The 23,376-nt window shown below is 43.6% G+C and overlaps 1 protein-coding gene across 2 annotated transcripts in view; it reads left to right on the forward strand.

Moving 5' to 3' along the window:
- LOC122378894 (protein strawberry notch homolog 1-like) overlaps positions 1-23,376 on the forward strand; it is a 550,127-nt gene that overhangs the window by 382,806 nt on the left and 143,945 nt on the right. For both annotated transcript variants that reach the window (XR_006256101.1, XM_043360535.1), the window contains exon 20: positions 14,438-14,537. Coding sequence is in view for 1 of the 2 variants with exons in the window: in XM_043360535.1 (XP_043216470.1) it covers positions 14,438-14,537 (100 nt within the window). In the remaining variant the exon portion in view is untranslated. The remainder of the gene's footprint in view (positions 1-14,437; positions 14,538-23,376) is intronic.

The raw sequence follows: 23,376 nt of genomic DNA on the forward strand, positions 1-23,376 counted from the left end.
TGTCAGAAAGGTTTTAAACTTGGTGGATTGAATGATGTTATGGGCGTCTACAATTTGTATATCTCGGATTTTTTATATCCGTGACCTAAGGTCAGGTCAGTGGCGTGACCTTTCCATTACAAGTCAATGGAGAAAAATGAAAATGCCTCTAGATCCGTGTGTACGCATAGGAACAGTCCAAATATTTCAGAATCACAATGATTTGGATCACTCGTGATGACCAAGGTGTCATTTTTGCTGATAGCCTCTAGAAAGGTCATCCGAGGTCATTTGAGGCTACAAACAGCTTTTTGCCAATAACTCGCGATTGGAAAGAGATAGAACGCTGGGGTTGGTCTCATTGTGTTTGTCTTGCCGAGACGCATCGACCTTTTCCAACATGCAACATGACAGCATGACAACATGACCTTTTCCGGCCAGGTCATGACCTTGACCTGAGGTCAAATTTTTAAGTTGACCTTTCAAGGTCAAATTATAGTTCACCCGACGCGTCTCGGCGAGAGGAACACGATTCTGGCAATAGAAATGTCGTGGCTTTTTGTAGTCGAAAGTAATTGTCGAAAAACACTTTTCGTAAAAACAGCTATATTTGGAGTTTTTGCCCTCTGGAGGCTAAACCGTTGACCTGAGGTCAATTTCGATAATGACCTTATCAAAAGAAGAGTTCAAAAGCTATCGATTGCTTTTCCATGCGTTTTTCTAGCTACCATAGTTCCTGAGATAACGGCATGTTCCCTGAAAAATATAATGACCATTGGTAAATTTTGACCTTTGATGACCTATTGTGACCCCAATATTGCTCTAAGATGAAAAATGACCGAAGTACTTTCAAACGTACGCATTGAGAGCTATCGACTGCTTTTTACCGCGTCTTTCTATCCCTCTTAGTTTTTGAGTTAGAGGTGGGTGGTAACATATGCCCCCCCCCCCCACTAGGGCGAAGTTGGCCGAGACCGCCACTGGGGCACGGGTTAAGGTACTGATTAGCTCTAGACAGCTTAGAGTTGATGTCACTACTGGTATTTTAGCTAGCGTCTACCACATATACAGTACAGGTCGATGAAAATCGTGATGCAAAATTGACAAAAAAAATGTGTATTTCAAAATTCCTTAAAATTTGTTTTTTCTATTTACCTAAATGCATCATATTGCATATCATTCGACTCGGCTGATGAAGAAGAACACAACGGCTTCATTTTTGAAGCTCTAGCTTCATTGTCTGTCGCGTTATCTGCAAAAACGTAGTTTGGCCCTAGTTGACCTCAAGTGACATGACTGTTCCTGTAACATACAAACATAAACTTAGTCACTTATTGATATAAACTGATGGAGGGTATCTAAAAACCGTTAAAATGGAGCGGATGTCTCCCATATTTTACAGTAAAAAACAGGCAAGCAATCGCCTTTCATCCATACCTGATATTTATAGGCACTTATAGGGTATATAGGGCCTTGTAGGCACTGGAATAGAGCGACAGGCCGAAGAGGCTTTGTCTGTGATAACATGTTTATTTTCGAAATTTATCTTTGATCTAGGTGCAAACCAAACCTACTCAGTACCTATTATCTCATGGAAAACAGTGGTTTAGTGGCATTGCTCTCGGTTAGGGGTAAGTTTGGCCACTCGCCCGGGGTTACCCCAATGTGCTAATTTTTATTTTAGAACAGCGATGTTCGAAAAAAATGTCATACTTAAGCCAGCCTGCCTCGTCACCCCTCACTACAAACACTTAAACGGTCCTTACATAACATTCGTATAAATATTAGGACTGTAGGTAAGGTATAGGGGAAGTTGGGGCAATGCCGGAGTTGGGGTAAAGCCGAAATTCGAGATATTTCGAAAACCGTAAGACATGGATGCCACCTGTCAGTGATGCTCTGAAGCTTAAGTGACTACAATTATCGCATGTTTGTTACGAGTCGTCATTCGGAATACTTCGGCTGTGAGGGCGCGAAGAGCGTTTTCAAGGTACGCGTTCCTTGTACTACATGCACCTTTGAAGCTGCATTTCTTACTCATTATGCTACCGTTTGTCTGGCCAATTCGGTCAAGTAATCTTCAGCATGTCTTTGCATAAGTGTGCTGCCTATTTGAAATTTATACGGCACGTTGAAAAGTTATGGGCCTGCAAATGAAAGTATGGCTGGCTGGGGTAATGCCGAAAACGTGCAATTACGCACGTTAAAGCACGCTACGTGGACTTTATTGCTGTAGAATAGCAACGCGAATTTTTAGTCACACAAATTACACTTTCAACCGACACAACGGCCTGTTACTTATAAGGAATTATTTACCTGGCATTTTCTTATTATATCACACAATTATAACTTCCAGTGTGCACCCAGCGTCCTCAAGCTCTTAAAACGCGTGTCAGCTTTGATAAATTCTGGATAAAGTTTGAGATAAAGTGGCAAAACATCAATGTCGGCATTCCCCGTAGATCATTTCTCCCATTTTCGGCTTTCCCCGCAGTCTGGGGCAACGCCGAAAAAGTCACTTCTTTGATATTTTTAGTTTGTGCGCTTAACGGTATGCGAATTCATCAAATGCGCCTGGTATGTTTGAAAGGCAAAAGACTGGCCTCTCGAATGACGCCAACAAGAATAGCTTATGTTGTCTACCTTGCGTGCTACGGGCGTCAGAAAAAAGTATTCGGCGTTCCCCCAACTTCCCCTAACATTAACAGTGCAACATATCTCATTTTTTAGCTAAAAACCTTTAAAATATCATTTTTGCTCTATAACTTTAACCTTCCAGGGCCCGATTTCACCAAGTGAATATATTCCTGGCGTACTTTGGAAAAGTACACCGACAAAGTACGACGATAATACTATTCTGTTTCACCACAGGAATATATTCACTACGCCCGCTTTACGTAGTTTGAGAGCCACCGGCGCGCATGCATACATCTTGTTGGGGACATGCAGTCACTATATTTTTCCGTATTTAAAGTCGACGAGCTGAAATTCTCAGATATACAATATTATGAAAAAATTTCTAGCTACGCTAATAAGAATTAAATTTGCTGATCATGCAAGAGGAAGTACCTACACAAATATTGCTAATAATGCTCTTGATTTTTGCTTGGAGCATGACATTCCAAAGCCAAAAATGTAAACAATCGGCAGCAAGCAAGGGCAGCAAGCCGCGCAGCACAGTTGAAGTTACTGGCGTGTGTGGGTTTTATTGGATTTTGAATTGATATTAATTTTTCTTCCAAGTTACTTCTCAGTAAATATTGCTTTACTATTTGTTCACATCTTCTACGCAATTCTGGAGTGGTTCAGAGCAAATATAAATAAAGCCGAACAAGAAATGGCATTACTTGAGGCACCTATCTAACTACCGATCACTGATGATAGCAAGGAGCACGGCCGACTAGCCAACAAGTTATCTGAAATATTACTTGAATCAAGTTTTTAAATAATCGAAGGGTCTACCGACGACTTCAAATATGGAGAATATTTCGGAATCATTCTCTGAACGGAAGCGGGAAGCCGGTGATAAATTAAATCATTTGGCCACAACACAAGAGAAATATGGACATTAGACAGCATATGGGTACTGCAAAGAAACAGTAAAAGTGGGCGATGAAAACGAATGTAATGAAGCGTTGTGACTTGTGATCCAACATGCTGGGCATGTCAATCAAGGCGTTGCTGGACTGGACTTCAGTTCTTCCTCTCGCCCTCGCCAGAGCTTTACTTCCTCTTCGGTAGAACGCTGCATAAAGAGCACGGTGTAATAATCACGGTGAGATGGATTTGAAACGCTTTTGGGCTTTCATGTGTTATCAAAATACAATGTGAACTGTCGTTTTTTAAGTGGAAAACTCGATGTAATCGGGAATGCGAATGAAAAAAAGGAATTCCCTGTTGTGTTTCTGCATGATGGGGTGATTTTAATCGCGGTGATGCCACGATGATATAAGCCTTATAAAAATAGCTGCTCTGGGGTTTAATTTCAATATAAGCCCTGACACACGATACCCGATATATCCAGCAACAAATAACCATTATGACCTCTAAAACTTTTTGCGTAGCCAATGGCATGTTTTTATCATACGTTGCATCGACGAAATCATTAAATTTGTAACATTATCATACAAAAAAATGATGTATGCCAAGCTATTTCTCAAAGTATGCCACAAAAAGTAGCATACTTTCAGGGTTACTTTTACAGGAAAAGTCGAGAGGGGGAATAAAGTTCGGGGCAAGGGCGGATCCACGGGCATCTGAAAGGGGGGCCCAATGCCATTAGGTTTTTGTTAGGATGGCGCCTGCAGAACCTTACCTACCCCCAAATCCTACTCTCTCCCCGGAATCTAGCCACTTTATATTGTTAGGTTGCAAAAATGGCTAAAAACTATCCGTAGGTACGGGGACCCGCAGTTGCTACTGTACACGAACCCCAAGTCTAACCGTCTGTCCTGCCCAGAAACAACCGATAACTTTGATATCGACTGCTGGTCCCTGTACAAGAGCAGCTGAAGTTTTCTATGCGTGCCCTCTGACAGCTTATCGTTGTTCCCTGTGACGGTGCTGGGACAATTTACTCAGAGTCGCTGTACAGTAGCAACTGCGGGTCCCCGTACCTACCATGGCGGTAAGGAGCAGGGGACTGGTCCCAACTTGACTGCACCCTTGCAAATGTCAATCAGTAGTATCAACCTATTACCCTGGCCAAACATCAAGTAGCGCCTTTCTAAATAGAGAGAGGTTAGCACGTGACTATTTTTGCTAGGCCAAGACCGATTGAAGGACCCTGGTTCGAAGGAAGACCCTTGGTTCAGAGAGGTCGTGACCCCGTACCCCGCCGGTTTCTACGCCGACGCCTGTAGCGATATGTCAGTGATTGCGAAGAGACGGAAGAGACAAGACAAGAGACGGTCCCACCGACCATCCGATCGGTATCGGGTCAAATCTGGAGTTCCCGCTGCACTGAACGTAAAATGGTTGGATGGAACCTCAAATTGAAAATTATCTAAGCGCCAGCAACGTTGATTGATGACTAGAGTACTCTGATCAACGATGATTATAGAATCTGAGTAGCGAATTGATTGAAAATGGGCTCAAGAATAAATTTGAAAGGGGGGGAAATTCCCCCTTCCCTCCCTAGCCGTTCACGCACAATTTGAAAGGGGAGCGGAATTTTCGAAGGGGGGAAATTCCCCCTTTCCCCCTTTAAAAGTTACCCTGCATAGTGCATACTTTCAATGCCAGCAAACTCGGCAAACAGCTGTTGAAAAAGCAGATCGGCGTACCAGAGGTACCGTAAACCGGGGTGAGTTGATATGGGGTGGTGAGTTGATATAAATTGCTCGAAAAATGTTAAAATGTGTGCTGCTCATCCATTTGTAAACCAATTTTCAGTTTTATTTTTCTGTGAAGTGAAGCAACCAATAAGTGATGCATATAGCTGAGAAAGGCATGCATGTGGTGCAGTGCCTTCTTAACACATTACTTTTTCCAAAGTCCTTTTTTTCTTCTGATTTAAGTCCCCACCCTACAGCAAAGACGGTGGATATTCATGGAACAACATGCACTGGGAAAGAAACTACCATCAATTTACTGTTGATCCCAGGTAGTTTTGGGTTTCACCTATAAGAACGCTTTTTTATAATTTTAAGAAAAGTGGCAGGTGGTGAGTTGATATGCCATCAGGTGGTGAGTTGATATGCATGATAAGAGCTGATGCCAGGCTGGTATGCATGCAAATTAGCATGAAATATGGGTCTGCAGGTAAGACAAAGTCAATTAGACCAACTCTTCTCCTTTTCTCTCCCCACATCATTCCATCAACGCCCAAAAACTTTAGTTTTTTTTTTCTGAATGCTTGAGACGAGGCCTGCTGTTAGTATCACTGATGTTAGTTGTCGGACTTTCGTCCCCGTCTTGAGTTAAGATGTTAGTTTCACAACGTTTCAGCCAGTAACTTCTCCGGCCATACTCAAATCTGCCTCGATAGTGGAGTGGTTAGAACCGTGTACCATCACCGGGAAAACCCGAGTTCGATTCCCGCTGACTACAGGAGCTTTCGATCGGTTTGACGCGTAAGGCGCAACGCCACCAACATCCAGGTCCTTCTGAGGGTCAAAGAACACCTGACGAGTGACGACGGCCGGAGAGTAACTGGCCGAAACGTTGTGAAACTAATATCTCAACTCAAGACGGGGACAAAGGTCCAACAACTAACATCAGTGACCCCAAAGTGTTTTTCTGTGGACATACCTAACATGCAAAAGGCACAGCACAACTCTCTGTCAAGTCTCAAGATGGCTCCCTACAAGCTACAAAGGAACACTATAGAACACCTATATACATACAGATTAAAAAAAAATTGTTATAATTATCCGTAGTTTCGAAAATGACGGAACTGTCGTTTCTGTATGTCTAACAGCGCGGGAATTCTGATCTCGCGAAACTGATTAGTTTTCCTGCTTGGCAGTTGCCAACCGAGAATGAGTGACAAAATGAAATGGAACAAACAATATAAAGAAATTGACTGGTGTTTTAGCCCTCGCCCGTATTCGTGTTTTGCCAGCGTTTAAAGTATAGGGGGGGGGGGTCCGTTGGAATCCCATCGTCGTTTGGCCCCTGGTGGAGCTAGAGCTTCGCGGAAAAAAACGAGCGTGTTGCACGAGACGCGAGGAAGCCGGTGATAATCAACTTTAAGGTCCTAGGTCATTGGTTAACCGTCCAGGCCAGGTCAATTACCCAGAAGTCGGGAAAATAGGGGGTTATTTGAAGTTCGTAAAGCGAGGTTATTATTTTTTGGCGGTTGCTGATCACGAATGTCATGTTAGTTTTGATTACAAATGTCTTCGTACATTTAGGCCAGGTCAGGTCAGGTCAGGAGAAGTATATGTATTCTTTCATTTCAATCCATTATATCTGTCAGAGGCATATCAACCTTGACCCGCAACTGACAATGTGTTTTAATTACAAGAAAATACACTTGTAATTCCAAAATATACTGCCAGTTTTGATACCGTTGGCTTGAGGACACGTGACTAGCCAAGTTCAGAATGTTCTAAGTAAAACGAAGTATCATAAAGCGAAAAAATGATGCTGCTAAAATCGAGCCATTTTGATAGCGCTGTGTTGGACATGATCGCGTTTTCATGAATGTGAGGTCTGCTGCCAAACTACTATCACTTTTCTAATGGTTTCTTTCAGGATGTGTTCTCTCATCCTTTTTTTAAACACTGGCATTTTATCAACTCACCTCTGAGCTTCTTTAGCCGAGAAATTTTGAAAAATCCAAAATCATATCAACTCACCCCCTGGGCCCGATTTCACCAAGTGAATATATTCTTGGTGTACTTTGGAAAAGTACACCGACAAAGTACGACGATAATACTATTCGGTTTCGCCACAGGAATATATTCAATACGCCCGCTTTACGTACTTTGGGAGCCTCCGGCGCGCATGCATATATCTTTTCTTGTCGGGGACATGCAGTCACTATATTTTTCCGTATTTAAAGTCGACGAGCTTAAATGCTCAGATATACAATACCTATTATGGAAAAAAATTCTAGCTACGCTAATAAGAATTAAATTTGCTGATCATACAAGAGGAAGTACCTAAACAAATATTGCTAATAATGCTCTTGATTTTTGCTGGGAGCATGACATTCCAAAGCCAAAAATGTAAACAATCGGCAGCAAGCCGCGCAGCACAGTTGACGTTACTGGCGTGTGTGGGTTTTATTGAATTTTGAATTGATATTAATTTTTTCTTCCAAGTTACTTCTCATTAGATATTGCTTCAATATTTGTTCACATCTTCTACGCAATTCTGGAGTGGTTCAAAGCAAATATAAATAAAGTCGAACAAGAAATGGCATTACTTGAGGCACCTATCTTATATCTAACTACCGATCACTGACGATAGTAAGGAGCACGGCCGACTAGCCGACAAGTTATCTGAAATATTACTTGAATCAAGTTTTTAAATAATCGAAGGGTCTACCGACGACTTCAAAGATGGAGAATATTTCGGAATCATTCGGCAGACTGAACCTGAACGGAAGCGGGAAGCCGGTGATAAATTGAATCATTTGGCCACAACACACAAAAAAAATATGGACATTGGACAGCATATGGGTACTGCAAAGAAATAGCAAAAGTGGGCGATGAAAACGAATGTAAACGAATGCGTTGTGACTTGTGATGCAACATGCTGGGCATGTCAATCAAGGCGTTGCTGGACTGGACTTCAGTCCTTCCTCTCGCCCTCGCCAGTTATTTACTTCCTCTTCGGTAAAACGCTGTATAAAGAGCACGGTGTAATAATCACGGTGAGAAAGATTTGAAACGCTTTTGGCCTTTTGTGTTATCAAAATACAATGTGAACTGTCGTTTTTTAAGTGGAAAACTCAATGTAATCGGGAATGCGAATGAAAAAAGGAATTCCCTTTTGTGTTTCTGCATGATGGGGTGATTTTAATCGCAGTGATGCCACGATGAGATAAGCCTTATAAAAATAGCTGTTCTGGGGTTTAATTTCAATATAAGCCCTGACACACGATACCCTATACCTATATCCAGCATGAAATAACCATTATGACATCAAAAACTTTTTGCGTAGCCTGTGGCATGTTTTTATCATACGTTGCATCGACGAAGTCATTAAATTTGTAACATTATCATACAAAAAAATTGATGTATGCCAAGCTGTTTCTCAAAGTATGCCACAAAAAGTAGCATACTTTCAATGCCAGCAAACTCGGCAAACAGCTGTTGAAAAAGCAGATCGGCGTACCAGAGGTACCTCAAATGTAATAGTATGCCAAAGAACGACGGACTTATGCAGTCATACTTTGTCTTTGTCTTGAATAAGTATCCCTGTACGGAGTTTGGTGAAACTGAATATGTCATAATATGCCAAAAGTGAATATGTACGCCGCCGTAATGGAATATATTCACTTGGTGAAATCGGGCCCTGGGGGGTGGTGAGTTGACATGAACTTTGGCGTTTTAAAAAAGGGGCTTAATAAATACATTTTTTATTCATTTTTGCTGATTGCCTCCCCAAGGCATATGCCATGAAACTGGCACAAAAAGAATTCCGTAAATGAATGTGGCTTTTAAAGAAATCTAGAATAACCTCAAAATCCATATCAACTCACCCCGGTTTACGGTACCTCAAATGTGTATGCCAAAAAACGACGGACTTATGCAGTCATACTTTGTCTTGAATAAGTATCCCTGTACGGAGTTTGGTGAAACTGAATATGTCATAATATGCCAAAAGTGAATATGTACGCCGCCGTAATGGAATATATTCACTTGGTGAAATCGGGCCCAGGCGGTGGGGGGAGGAGGGCATTTTTTTGCCCCCTCTTTAGTTTTTTTTTCGATATATCTCCAGAACCACTGCGCCGATCGTCACCAAACTTTCAGTACCCTCCCGTGAATAGCTATTGCACATCGTGACCAAAAATTTTTCCAAAAGCTATGATAGGTTGGCCGCTAATGACGTCAGAGTGACGTCATTTTTGCCATTTTCGACCAAAAAAGGCTTCGCGGGAAGAGCTGTCAGGCCTACAGCTTTAGAGATACAGAAAAAATGTTTCGACATAAGAGGTGTAGAATTAGAAGGGCTGCAAAACTGCTATCTCGGATTTTTGAAATTTTTGGATTTTGACCCCCAAAAATCAAAAAATATTTTTTTTGGATAAAATAATCGAAAAATCCAAAAAGTTTTTTGAATTTCGCAAAAACCGGAATATATGTGATAGTCCTTACCGCCTTACATCCACATACCAAAATTGAGATTGATACCTCTTTTTTGGCGAAGTTATAGCGAAAAAACTGTTCAAAATTGATGACGTCAAATTTTCAAACTCAATTTTTAGCAATTCTAGACCCCGTAGCGCAAAACAAAGACCACCATTAGACTCCCCGTGACGAGCTGCATCGAATCAATACCATTTTTATGCAAAACTATCAACATTAAAATTTGACCTTTTTTGGCCTGACCTTGACCTGACCTTGACCTGAACTTCACCAGAAAGTGACCTAAGCCGTACCTGATAGTCTTATAACCAACACCATTGAGTTGGAAATGAAAAATCGGCCATAAAACATGCATCACACAACCTTAGTAAAGTTGGGCTCATGTGACCTGACCTGTGACCCTTGGTGACCTGACCTGTGACCTGACCTGGTATTGTCAGTGACCTCTAATAGCAACATATCTACTAGGCAACTGACGCCCTATCGCTGATTCTCGACAAAATGCGTTTTCCTCGGTGTTATAGCGCATTCCCTAGAAGACCCGTGAACGGTGAAACATTTCATCTTTGACCTGACCTGTGACGTCATCGGTGACCCCGAGGTCAATGAAATTTGGTTTCCATAGACAAATTTGACAGGCCTTTCGAACGCCGTTTGAATTTTCCGGATCCGTTCAGTAGTTTCGGAGATACGAGGGGGGGGGGCAAAAAATAGCCCCCCCCCCCACCAGGTCGCGTTATAAGCAGACCCCACCAGGGCGCGGGTTAAAGGACAAACAGTTGAGCATTTTATTGTGAATCAAAAAAGAGCAGCAATATGATACGAAACGTCCTGTTTCGAAGATAAATGCTAGTTTTCGGGACGGGCAGGCACCGTACCCGAACACTCATTTATCGGACGCTCTAGCTCCGAGGATTGACCTCGTGACGTCAGGCGCGCGACCGCGGCGGCCGGGACGAGGCCGGAGGCTCTTTCGCTCACTGGACGGCGCGCCGAGCGGTCGCGACCAGCATCCCACCCCCACCCCGACTGCCACCTGTGTATACTGTATATAATGTATAGCGCGATGCTGTAAATGTACGTTATGCCATGTTTTATGAAGACTGTATCTGTATATGGTATGCAGTCCCATGCGGGACGCTCGTCTGCATACGTTTCAGCGATTTCAGAGTTATCTGTCATTTGCTGAAAATGGATTCCTGTTTGGTCCGTCATTTTCGGAAGGTATTCGCCAAGGCATAGTGTTGTATCTTCTGGGCGGGTCACCTCACAAAGGCTGGCTTTGTGACTGACCATTGTGTTGCCTCATGCCTGACGAATACAATCCCTGAACACAACCAGCCTTTTCCTCGGGAGCGAGACGGCGGATAAAAACGATTTAAAAGCCCTCTGCAGTAGCAGAAAAGCACATTAAAAAAAGACATCGAGCTTATATTTTTACTATGAATAAATCATTTTCAGTAAGTTTTTAGATATTGTTTCGATTTCATTAACAACTTTATTACAATATTTTTATTATTTTTAACTTCGCTTCAAAGTAATATTTTCAAAAATGACAGCTTATTACAATATTTTTGACGTAATGACATGATGTGGAGATGGAATTAAATTGATGAAATACTAGGACTTACTCCACAAGGAGATCGAATGGGTCGGAGCGCTTTCAATATGTATTATACATATCGTCGTCAGCGAATCAATAACGGGTCGAATCGAGTCGGGTATCGAAGAGGTTCGGGAGCTGCGCGGCAGAGCGATCACATACTATTCGAATTATGCATTAAAGAGAATAAAAAACACGTGAGAACAATCATGATACACTAGCTGCTAAAATGAATTAAAATGGGGTGCTAAAATGCATAAATGGCACGTATAAAAATACAATAAAGGGGGGGGGGGGGGGGAAAACAGGATACCTATGGTGATAAAGACTGAGTAGAAAAGACTATACAAAAATGAGTGCAAAAACTGTAAAAGGACGAGTACAAATATAAATACATACAAAGGCCGAACTAGACGTAAACACTACTGACAAAAACGGCGGATTATCGGCAGCCAGCGGTCTATCCAGAACTGCCATGCGGTCATTCAAGACGGTGACAAGGAGCGATGGTTCAGGCAGACTACCGGCCTAGCCATGGGCAAAAGCTACTCTCCGGTGGTCGCTGACCTGTACATGGGTCACTGGGAGGCTGATCTGGAGCTCCTGGCGGCCAACTGTGGTGGCAGGGTCCATGCTTTCTGCCGATACGCGGACGACTACCTGGTCTTGTTCGAGGGCAGTGACGACATCCTCAGCACGTGGGTCAACCAGCTGAACAGCAAGGACTCCAGCATCAATGTCACCACTGACTTGGAAGTAAACCGACAGCTACCGTATCTTGACATCTGCATCACTAGAAGAGACGACAAGTTCTGCACCAAGGTCTACAGGAAGTCCTGCAACACCAACCAAGTGCCTGCCTTCAGCTCCTACACCGAGACCCGCTACCTGAGAGCGGCCATTCGATCTGACTGCACTCGAGCGATCCGATACTGTTCGTCCATGAGAGACCGCCAGCAGGAGCTTGACTTCATCCGCCAGAAGTTTCATCATCATGGCTACCCACGATCATTCATCGACTCGGCCATTCAGAAGACTCGGACCGATCTCAGACTGAAGGCAAGGGCCCTACCAGCGCCACCTAGCGCGAACTCACACCCGGCGCCTGTCCGAGTCTCTGTTCCGTTTGCCGGCCCCCTGTTCTACCAACTCAAACGGGAGGCCAGCAAGATCGGGATCCAGCTCGTCTCCAAGCCTTCAGTCACCATCGGCTCGCTGCTCTGCAGCAAGGCTAAGCACCATCTGCCTAAGCTACAACAGAGCAACGTCATCTATCGGATCGAGTGCTCCTGCCAAGTGGACGGTGACCCAATGGTCTATATCGGCGAGACAGATCGTGAGCTGGGCACGAGACTCCGAGAACACCGGGAGAGCTGGACTGGAGCAGTCCGCTCGAGAGCCAATACATCGGCCTTCAGTACCCATAGAGACTGCTCACCTGCTTTCGATGCCATCAAGATCTTGAATCGAGCCAGTCATCACCAGATGCGACTTCTCCTGGAATCGGCCTATATTCGGACTGTTGGTCGGCGTGAAGCCGTCCTGGTGTCGCCGAATGACGCAAACGTGAACAGGAACTCGGGTGCCCTGCTGCATGACCGCTGGCTGCCGATAATCCGCCGTTTTTGTCAGTAGTGTTTACGTCTAGTTCGGCCTTTGTATGTATTTATATTTGTACTCGTCCTTTTACAGTTTTTGCACTCATTTTTGTATAGTCTTTTCTACTCAGTCTTTATCACCATAGGTATCCTGTTTCCCCCCCCCCTTTATTGTATTTTTATACGTGCCATTTATGCATTTTAGCACCCCATTTTAATTCATTTTAGCAGCTAGTGTATCATGATTGTTCTCACGTGTTTTTTATTCTCTTTAATGCATAATTCGAATAGTATGTGATCGCTCTGCCGCGCAGCTCCCGAACCTCTTCGATACCCGACTCGATTCGACCCGTTATTGATTCGCTGACGACGATATGTATAATACATATTGAAAGCGCTCCGACCCATTCGATCTCCTTGTGGAGTAAGTCCTAGTATTTCATCAATTACAATATTTTTATTATTTGTAACTTCGCTTCAAAGTAATATTTTCAAAAATGACGACTGTTGGCATGTAGTGTGGAAGCGACGGTGGTGCACCATGCATCATGCACAACAATGACGCACCATACACCACTGTTGTCCTGAGGCCCCCTTAGAATTTCATCAAAAGCTGAGTGGCATGGGCCTACCAACTATGTTGTATCGGGCGCCGCCAGCACAATAGTCAAGAAAATTGGCTCGTTTTTATGTTCTTACCAGGCCCATGTCACTTCCCCTTTGATGACGTCCTAAGGGGGCCTCAGGACAATAATGGCGTGGTGCGCCACAATCGCTTCCAAGCTACTTGGCAACAGCTGCCATTTTTGAAAATATTATTTTGAAATAAAGTTACAGATAACAAAAAATAATGTAATAAAGTTGTTAAATAAATAGATACCTTATCTAAAAACTTACTGAAAAATGATTTATTCATAGCAAAAATATTAGCTCGATGTTTTTTTTTTTACGCTGCTTTCCTGCTACTGCAGAGGGTTTTTGAATCGTCTATATCTTCAAAACCGGCCATTTCTTAGCATATTGCTCCTCTTTTTTGTCGCTAGAAAATGAGTTGGGCTTTCCATTGACATCATTGGTGGAGAGGTATGTGTAGTGTGCCATCAATAATCTTCAAATGAAGTTCGTCATTTTTACGTTGTAAAGGAATGGAGTACCCCTTGCGAGCATCAGGGGTGACGTCACTCAGGATCTGTCTCTGATTGGTCGGCGGGGGAGTGACTGTACCTTCTATAGATGGCCTTGGTTCTTACATCTCAAATCACGTGCAGAGGGCAGAGGCATTCAAAGCGCTTTAAGCGACTGGCAGCTGCTAAATAAACAGACTTTTGTACTGTTTGAGGCTCAATGAAGCCCCTACATCCCCCAGTCAAAGGGGTTACGAACTATGACCTAGTGATGCGCAGGTCAATATGGAAAGTGCTCGATTTGTGCTGTATTTGCGAGTTTGTTTCGGGTTGTGACTGGGATGCGGGGCTGCGCCCTGTCGGCAGACATTCGACGGGCGCTGGTCGGCGTGGGCCTCATCACACACGAGAACGGCTCCTACATGCTCGACAAGGACTTCAACAATATGAGCAAGTTCCTGAACCGGTGAGCTGGGCCGAATCGGCCTGGGAATATTTCTTATTGTATCGTAGCCAGTGACTCTCGTACCACAGTACAGCTGACTACAGTGACACTATACCACAGTAGAGCTGACTACAGTGACAATGTACAACAGTAAAGCTGACTACAATGACACTGTACTAGAGGTGGCAATATGTGGACCCGGGGACCCGGTCTATGGAACCGGTCTGGACCCATCTGGGTCCAGACCGGCTCCCCAAAAATTTTGGCCGGGTCCAACCTGGTCCTATCATTTACCTGTGCCTCACGTAATTTTAAGTACCTGACATGCTTTGGCAAAATATTTAACGAGACTTCTAGTTCATAAGTTTCAGTGCCAGGTTTTATGTAGCGGCAGCTTGAGCAGCTTATTCTGTAACATACTGTTCAATCTTCCTTCATTTTCATTTCTTTTGACTTGCATCAAAGCAAACAGGTGCTAACGATCCAGCAAGCATGAAAAACATTATTAGTTATTAGTACCTACTTTAAGTACTAATACTTTAAGTACGTGGGTTAATGGAAGTGGTAGTCCTAGGCTACCACTTCCATTAACCCACGCCCCACTGGGGTCTGTGTATAACGCGCCCTACTGGAGGGGGGCTCTTCATAGCCCCCCTCCTAGCTCCGAAACTACTGGGCCGATCGTCAAAATTCAAACGGCGTCTGATAGCCCCGGAACAACTGTCGAGCGAAACCTAATTTCATTGACATCAAGGTCACCAATGACGTCAAAGGTCAGGTCAAAGTAAAAATTATTAGCATTTTGACTTGTTCACATTTTGGGCTCTGGCCGCCGTCTTACAAGTCGGATCAGGCTCATTTTTGGTTTACACACTCGTGAACAGATGCTTAGACGGTACCAAACTTGTACTTTGATTTTCAGGTTAAGGTCAGGTCATCACAGGTCACGGAAATATTATACCATGCGATGGTCACGTGACACATGTTTAATAGTCCATTTGGGCCATAGATTTCGAATTTGATGTCGTGTGTGTCATTCGAGGTCATTTTGAGTTGAATTTAGCTTAGGTCAGGTCACTTTCAGGTCAAAAAAGGTCAAATTTCAATGTTTAAATTTTTCAATAAAAAGTTGTCTACATTTTGAGCTCAGGAACACGATGGTGCTATTTATATTGGTGTACGATGTCCAAAACGTACTGAAAAATTGATTAAAAAATTATAATTGTGAATTTTTTGCAATGTTGCGTATAACTTGGCCATTTTTGAAGATATTTAGCTAAAACTTGCTATAGCAAGTCATAAGCATGCGTTCTATCACATATATTCCGGTTTTTCCGAAAAGTGAAAAAGTTTTTGAAATAAATATAAAAATATAAATGTTGAATTTTATTATATATAATTTTCATAACTTTCAAAATTTTGAAAATCCGAGATAGCAGTTTGATACGTCTATTATAAGTCCTCTCATGCAAAGAAATCGCGCTTAACTTAAAAACTGAGCTCTTGGGAGCGATTGCCGTGGGTTAACCCTCGCACGTACATGGGGTGGTTGCCACCCCCCCCCCCCCAGGTAGTCTTCCTTTCTGCTCTGCACTCAACATTTTTAGAGCTAGAAGGCTGATTTTTCGTATGCTGCTCCTCTATCCTTTTGTGATGTCCACTGAAAATTTCAAGTTTCTGTGATTTTTGGTTTCGGAGATATGACCTTCTTTTTCAGGTCATGTCATGACCCAAATGGCCAATTCTCAACATCTTGCGTTTGTCATGGGCCTTGTGAGCTTTTGACACCCTGATTTCGGCCTTTTTTGCCAGTCTAACCTCCCATCTATCATGGAACATGTTGTTCGACGATGTACAGTCACCAGCACTTGCTACTAATCACCTCGTTTTTGTTCAGTAGTTTGAAGACCGATCAATTATCAGTCGCGCAAGATACGTCAAACGATCCGTTTGGTCCTCCGATTTTCGGATATCTAACTTGTTTTTGTATATTCGAAGCAGTTTGGGATGGAGAGCCAAAAAACCTCTTTTCTGCCCTAAAGTGTGCCCCAAGAAGTCGTAGAACCTAGCCCCGCCTCTGATCCACAGACCACTAGTGCCATCTCTTGTCAGCCGAACAAGCCGCAGAAGTAAATAATGTCACGTGACCTTTGCACACGCTACAATTACTACGCAGCTGTAGTGGGGGAAGCAGGGCGGAGGCGTGGAGGGGGACGCGATCGGTCGGCTGGGTCAGGTCGCCGAGGTCAGAGGTCATCCGCCGGAGGGTGTTTGAGCGGTTGGGCCGTGTGGGCTGGGGCCTGCGGAGTGGAGAGCGCCTGGACCTGTCCATGGAAACAAGCCCTACAGCGCTGTGACAGTCGAGAATATTGTGAGGAAAGAGAGAGAGAGAGAGAGAGAGAGAGAGAGAGAGAGAGAGAGAGAGAGAGAGAGAGAGAGAGAGGGGGGGAGAGGGAGAGGGAGAGGGAGAGAGAGGAGAGAGAGAAAGAGAGGAGAGAGAGGGAGAGCTAAGAAAGACTGGAGGGAAGGGATAAGGACGGGAGGAGAGAAAAGAGAGACAGAAAAGGAAAACCAGAGAGGGTAAAATGAGAAAGAGGGCAATGGGTAAATCAGTGAGAGGGAGCGAGAGAGGAAATATTTAGTTGTGTCAGCTTGTTTCACATGTAAAACGTAAATTTGCTTTTCATCATTACAGCTTCGGAATGGAAATTAAATTTTAGCATCCTTATGATAAACCCACGTTGACGGGATGCAGTAGCGGCGGAACACCTTCAATTGGGGGGGGGGGGGCACTGCCGACTTTTGGTCCTATTATTTTCATGCAACGCTCATAGGGCTAATGTTGAAATGCAAAAATCAAAGGGGGCACGGTGCCCCGGTGCCCTTCCCGTTCCGCCGCCTATGACGGGATGGGGACGCTTTTATGGTCGTCGTTGGGAGCTCGGCACTAATGGGGTCTGGGGATGATGTTGAAGGTTTCGCAAAAGTTTCATAAAGGAGATGCCATTTTTTGCACAACCTATTAAACATGTTTTTTTACGTTTGCTATGAAAATATTAGGCCCAGTTCCTTCAAGATCAGGTCCACGACTCAACAGCTTACAACAGGAGCTAGCTAGCATAACAATTAACCCGCGCCGTGTTGGTGGCATGAACTTTCCGACGAGTGCTGGGGGGGGGGGCGTTTCACGCCCTTCCGTCTAACTCGGCTCCTGGGCCACGTAGCGACACGCGGTAAGCGGCAATCGAAAGAGCGTCAAAAATAAGGAGGAAAACACTCGCTCATTTTAAGGTGAGGGCAAAGGTCAGGTCACCAGGATTCATCAAAGGTCAAATTTTGTTGATTTCGACGATTTTGAACACCCGACGGCTGACTCGGGAACCAATAGAGCTACAGCGCCGCAGAAAAGCGCATTCGATAGCTCTTTTAACGCTCTCTCGCCAACATGTCCTCAAATTTGACCTCAGATCAACGGTTTAGCCCCCAGAGGGCACCGCTCTGATTGACCTCAAATTTGACCTCAGATCAACGGTGTTTTCACCGCTCTAGCACGTCTCTGTCAAAAATAAAAAAACTGCTGAAGACCTTTTATGTCCTAAAATGACCTCAGGGGCACACACAGGGGTCACAGGTGCGAGTTTCCGATTCAGTGTGTAATGTTTACCTATGGACCGATGTTTGAGTGGGTGTAGAACGAGATTCGTCCAAAAGAGGCGCATTTCAACTTTCTCCCATTGACTTATACCCAATGGAGCAGTCGCAAAATTGACCTGACCTTAGGTCACAGACATAAATATCCGAGGTATCCATTTTATACACACTATTACCCTAAGCAATCACTGAAAGTTTTAAAGTCCGCTCAGTCGGTGTAGCTACAGCGAGCTTTCGAATTTTTTCTGAGGCAAGGTCACTTGACGTTTCGGTGACCTGACCGTCGCCGTTTTTTGAGATATTCTCAAAAAACCTGAGGGGGAAGGGCGTAAAACGCAAGCACGGCGCGGGTGGTCGACATAGCGACTGCCTTTAACGTTTCAACGGTTGAATAAGGTGTGAGGATTGAGGTAGGCTTGTATCGGATTTTCTTCTGCTTGTCGGTAGTTTAGATTGAAGTTAATTTCGCGAGCTGTCCATAATCATTTAACAGGGAAAATCAAGGCCATCTATAGAAGGTACAGTCACTCCCCCGCCGACCAATCAGAGACAGATCCTGAGTGACGTCACCCCTGATGCTCGAAAGGGGTACTCCATTCCTTTACAACGTAAAAATGACTAACTTCATTTGAAGATTGTTGGTGACACTCTACACATATCGCTCAACCATTGATGTCATTGGAAATTCCAACTAATTTTCTAGCGATAAAAAAGAGCAGCAATATGCTAAGAAATGGCCGGTTTTGAAGATATAGACGATTTAAAAACCCTCTGCACTTGCAGGAAAGCAACGTAAAAACGCATCGAGCTTATATTTTTACTATGAATAAATCATTTTTCAGTAAGTTTTTAGATATGGTATCGATTTATTCAACAACTTTATTACAATATTTTTATTACTTGGAACTTTATTTCAAAATAATATTTTCAAAAATGGCAACTGTTGGCAAGTAGCTTTGAAGCGATTGTGGCGCGCCGCGCCATTATTGTCCTGAGGCCCCCATATGATGTCATCAAAAGTGGAGTGACATGGGCCTGGGGAAAATTCAGCTGCACATCGTTCGGGTCAAAGTAATACCAAACATTCTCGAATTTTGTAGTAGGTAAAGAGCCAGTAGTCTACGAATATATTCAAAAATCAATCAGAAAAAGAATAAGCGGACCGGTTTCGTCTATCAAAGACTTCTTCAGCGCTTTTTCAAAAACGTATAAGAAAAAAAACTAGCACAGTGACAATCGTTTGAAATAAAATTGGATTCAGTGAGAACTAAGAACTTCATTGTCCAAAAACCGCTGACAGTTGATAGCTCAATGACACTTAGAGCCGTGCATAAGGAGGCGTGAAAACACTCTCCTCATCTCGTTTTATTACGAGAGGACCATGTCATGGCGTGAGAAAGGTGTTCACAAAATAAATGACACTGTATGAGTGAATGTATCCGCGCCCCCTTGGGCTATTGACGGACCCTACCAACTGATCGGGTGGTGCAGCCGTTTCGCCTTCCACCTGAGATCTCGGAAAGTTACCGACCGATTTTGAACATTCAAAGAGCGTTCGATAGCCCCACCAGAGAACTACCTTGTTACCAGGTTTTGTTAACCTAGGTGCAACCCATGACGTCACAAGTCAGGTCAAAGGTCGCATTTTTTCACCGATTTAGTCTAAGGAATGCGTTACAGTCAGTTAACACATCAAATAAAAGGCATGTAATCGAAAAACATCGATGGAGCGCTGGTTGTCTAATACATATGTTGCCTAAAGAGGTCATTGATGCCAGGTCAGTTCACAGAGGTCAGGTCACTAAGGGTTACAATATGAACCCAACTATGCTAGGGTCGTGTGATACATGTTTTATGGCCAATTTTACATTTAGAATTCAATGGTGTGGGCTAGACGGCCATTGGGGCCAGTTTAGATTACATTCTGGTGGAGGTCAGGTCAAGGTCAGGTCAAAGAAGGTCAAATTTGAAAGTTGATATTTTGCATAAAAGGGGTATCTATTCGATGCAGCTCATCACAGGAAATCCAATGGTGGTCTTTGGCTTGCTCTGTGTGTTCTGTGATGGCTAAAAATTGAATTTGAAAAAAAAAAATTACGCAATAAATTTTGAGTAGTTTTTTGGGCCATAACTTTGCTAAAAATGGAGCTAACGAGTTTAAGTTTAGCATATCTAGAGCAGATAGTTCTATAACATATATTTCAGTTTACTTTTAATTTTGAAAGTTGTTGGTATTTTCGGGGCGTTTACTTTTATAGTTTTGATGGTCAAAATCAATTTTTGTTTGGAAATAAGAGTTAGCAGTTTGGTAGCGCTGTTTATTTTACATCTTTTTGATTTTGAATATTTTTCGTTATCTTCAAAACTGTAAGCGTGACAGCTCTTCCCGCTAAACCTTTTATTGGATCGAAAATGACAGAACATGACATCCCTCTAACGTCATTTGTGACTAATCTTTCATAAGAACTCTGGAAAAAATTGGTCACAAGGTGTAAAAATGATGCCCGGAGGGGTCTTGAAAGTTTGGTGGCGATATTTGCTATACTTTAGGAGATATCGACTGAAAAGGAGAGAGGGGGCCGTTTCGCGCCGCCCTCCCCCCACCCCTTCAACGGAGCTTTCAGTTGCTGCTCTCACAGAACTATTGGTTATATACCTATAACAACGTAGTGGAATTGCAAGTGGCAATATAAGCTTAATGCCAGCGCCGGACCAGAGTTTAAGCATGCAGGCAGGCTGAATTTTAACATTTAACTTTTGAATTTTTAAACCGTTGAGCTTTTTAGAAGTTGTATGAACTGTTCAGCTCCGTTTGTGGTCCATCACAGCGGGCTTGTATGTCATTTGTCAACCAAAATCTAATTAAAAACTTTTTATTTGGTCTGGCTACCTCGCCAACTTCTTAACTGGATCGTTTAGTAGCTTTTTATTGGGCACTGCCCACGTTGTCTGTCTAGCCTTTCGTGTCATAAACACTGTCTATGACATGAGAAGAGGCTGCTGACATCGTTTGTCGCGGTTGGATAATACCAATCCACGTCCCAGTGGCTGTTCGATCGCACTTTGCCTGGCCCACCTCTCCCACCAGGCTAGACTTTGCCCGGCACGGCCGTCGCCTCAGTGCCTCGGGCGGTGACCCGTTCAAAGGGGCTCACAATTCGTATGGTGCCGTGGCTCTCAAACCAATACAGAACAGTGAAACGCAAAGGCTCACTTTCCATATAAGGCGAACGGCTGATTCTGGCGCCGGGGCTTCATTCATGCTAAGGCGCCCAATCACAGCGCCGCATTTCAGTTAGTGTCGGGTGCAAAAGCTACTATGCTCCGCCCCTCCATCACGTGACCCTGCCCTCACGTGGCCTCAGTCACGTGGTGTTTCCACTTCTTGGCGCATGGCGGCGCTAGTCTCGCAGGGGCGGTGGTAGCTTGCTCCCCCGCCGTCCGGGGGTGATGGGTAGCAACTGCTGGTGACTGTACAGGTGTCAAGGTCAGGGTCAAGGTCAACCTAGGTCATCTAAGTTAATTGCGTTTTAGGCAAGCTGAATTTACTTTTTGTGATTTTTTTTTACTGCATTTTTGGTAAAAGCTTCTCAGATCATGATTTCATGTAATATGGATACAAAAACAATCGGTGCACACATCAGTATACACACAGACACACACAGACATACAAACACATATAATTGACCTTGACCTAACTTGACCTGAAATGACCTCAGCAGCAAAAATCTGGTCGGGTAGTGTGACCAAGAGGTTCTAGCTGGCTTGGCACCAGAAAACAGCATCATCATCGGTATATGATAAGCAGCGCACTTGATATCCAACGGTGACCCAAAACAGCAACATTTTTTAGTTTGACCTGACCTGGAAGGTCAATGACTGACCTGAGAAGGTAAAACTGGGTATCATTGGATTCGTCTCTTCCCAAAGAATCTTTTTGGTCTTTACCGCTAAGCTCTATCTCCAACAGGAACGAAATGGCACGGGGGGTGGCACCCCCCCCCCCCCATGTGCGTTCTAGGATGGGAAAATGGCATGTGCGGGCGAGGGTTAATGTTTTGCGTCGAAATCAGCATAACATGACGTCACTCTGACGTCATTTCCGGCCGGCCTATGGTAACTACGATGTTCATATTTTGACACAAGGTGTCAAATTGATGCTGGCTAAGGTACTGATAGTTTGACGTCGATACGTCAAGCGGTTTGGAAGTTATTGCAGAATAACGGGAGGGGGGCTATGAATAGCACCCCCCAGTTTGGCGCGGATTAACCCACGCCCGCGCACCGACGGGGGGGGGGGGGGGTTGACCGCCCCTCTGAGGTTTTTGTGAATAGCACAACGCAAAATTTGGCATGACCCTTCCCTCATTAATTTTACAAATGGTGTGCAAGTTTGAGCCTTTCAAGGTCAGGTCACTAGGTCACTTCGAATGACCCAATCTCAAATCACTTTTTACAACTTTGTCACCGTGTCAGAGCTACACTAGATGACGGAGGCCTTTAAAAGTCGCAGTATGTAACGAGGTCATTAGTAGCTACAATTTGTATATCTCGGAATTTTGATATCGATGACCTATGTAAGGTCAGATCAATTTCTTGACCTATCAGTACCCATTATAACCCGCGCCGGGCCGGGGGATGTTTGAACACCCCCCCCCCCCTCCGGTTTTTCGCAGATACCGTAAACGGGGGTGACTTTGCCATTTTTTCAACTTTAGACGCTTGTATTCTTTACACTTGTTAACTTGTTGGGATGACTCTATGTTCAAAACACGGATGAAGATTAGCTCTTTTGGTTTTGCTATTATCATATTTATATCTTACCTAAAAATATAATTTTTTAAAGAAAATGAGTCGTGGCAAAGTTAAACTGAAAAAGGGGTGACTTTGCCAGTACGTCAAAAAAATGTTTTTTAACGCTTGCAAATAATTTTTAAGCATTTTTGTTCCATCGTATGGGGGAATGCAACCATCTTTAATTGTTTAATAGGAAAAAATGAAGTAATTCAAAGTTTTTTGCTCTTAAATGATGTACAAAAAGGGAGAGATACATTTTTTATAATACATTATATTGGTTGAAAATAATTGACATTGATAGTAAATAGAAACTGAAAAATGGTTGAGAATAGATAAATAAGCAAAAATATGATTGTATCGGTACACTAGGACCTTGCCACATTCCTCCAGCGGCATTGAGAGGAACAAAAAA

Source organism: Amphibalanus amphitrite, unplaced genomic scaffold (genome assembly GCF_019059575.1).
Source record: "Amphibalanus amphitrite isolate SeventyFive unplaced genomic scaffold, NRLGWU_Aamphi_draft 000067F_arrow, whole genome shotgun sequence".
NCBI lineage: Eukaryota > Metazoa > Arthropoda > Thecostraca > Balanomorpha > Balanidae > Amphibalanus > Amphibalanus amphitrite.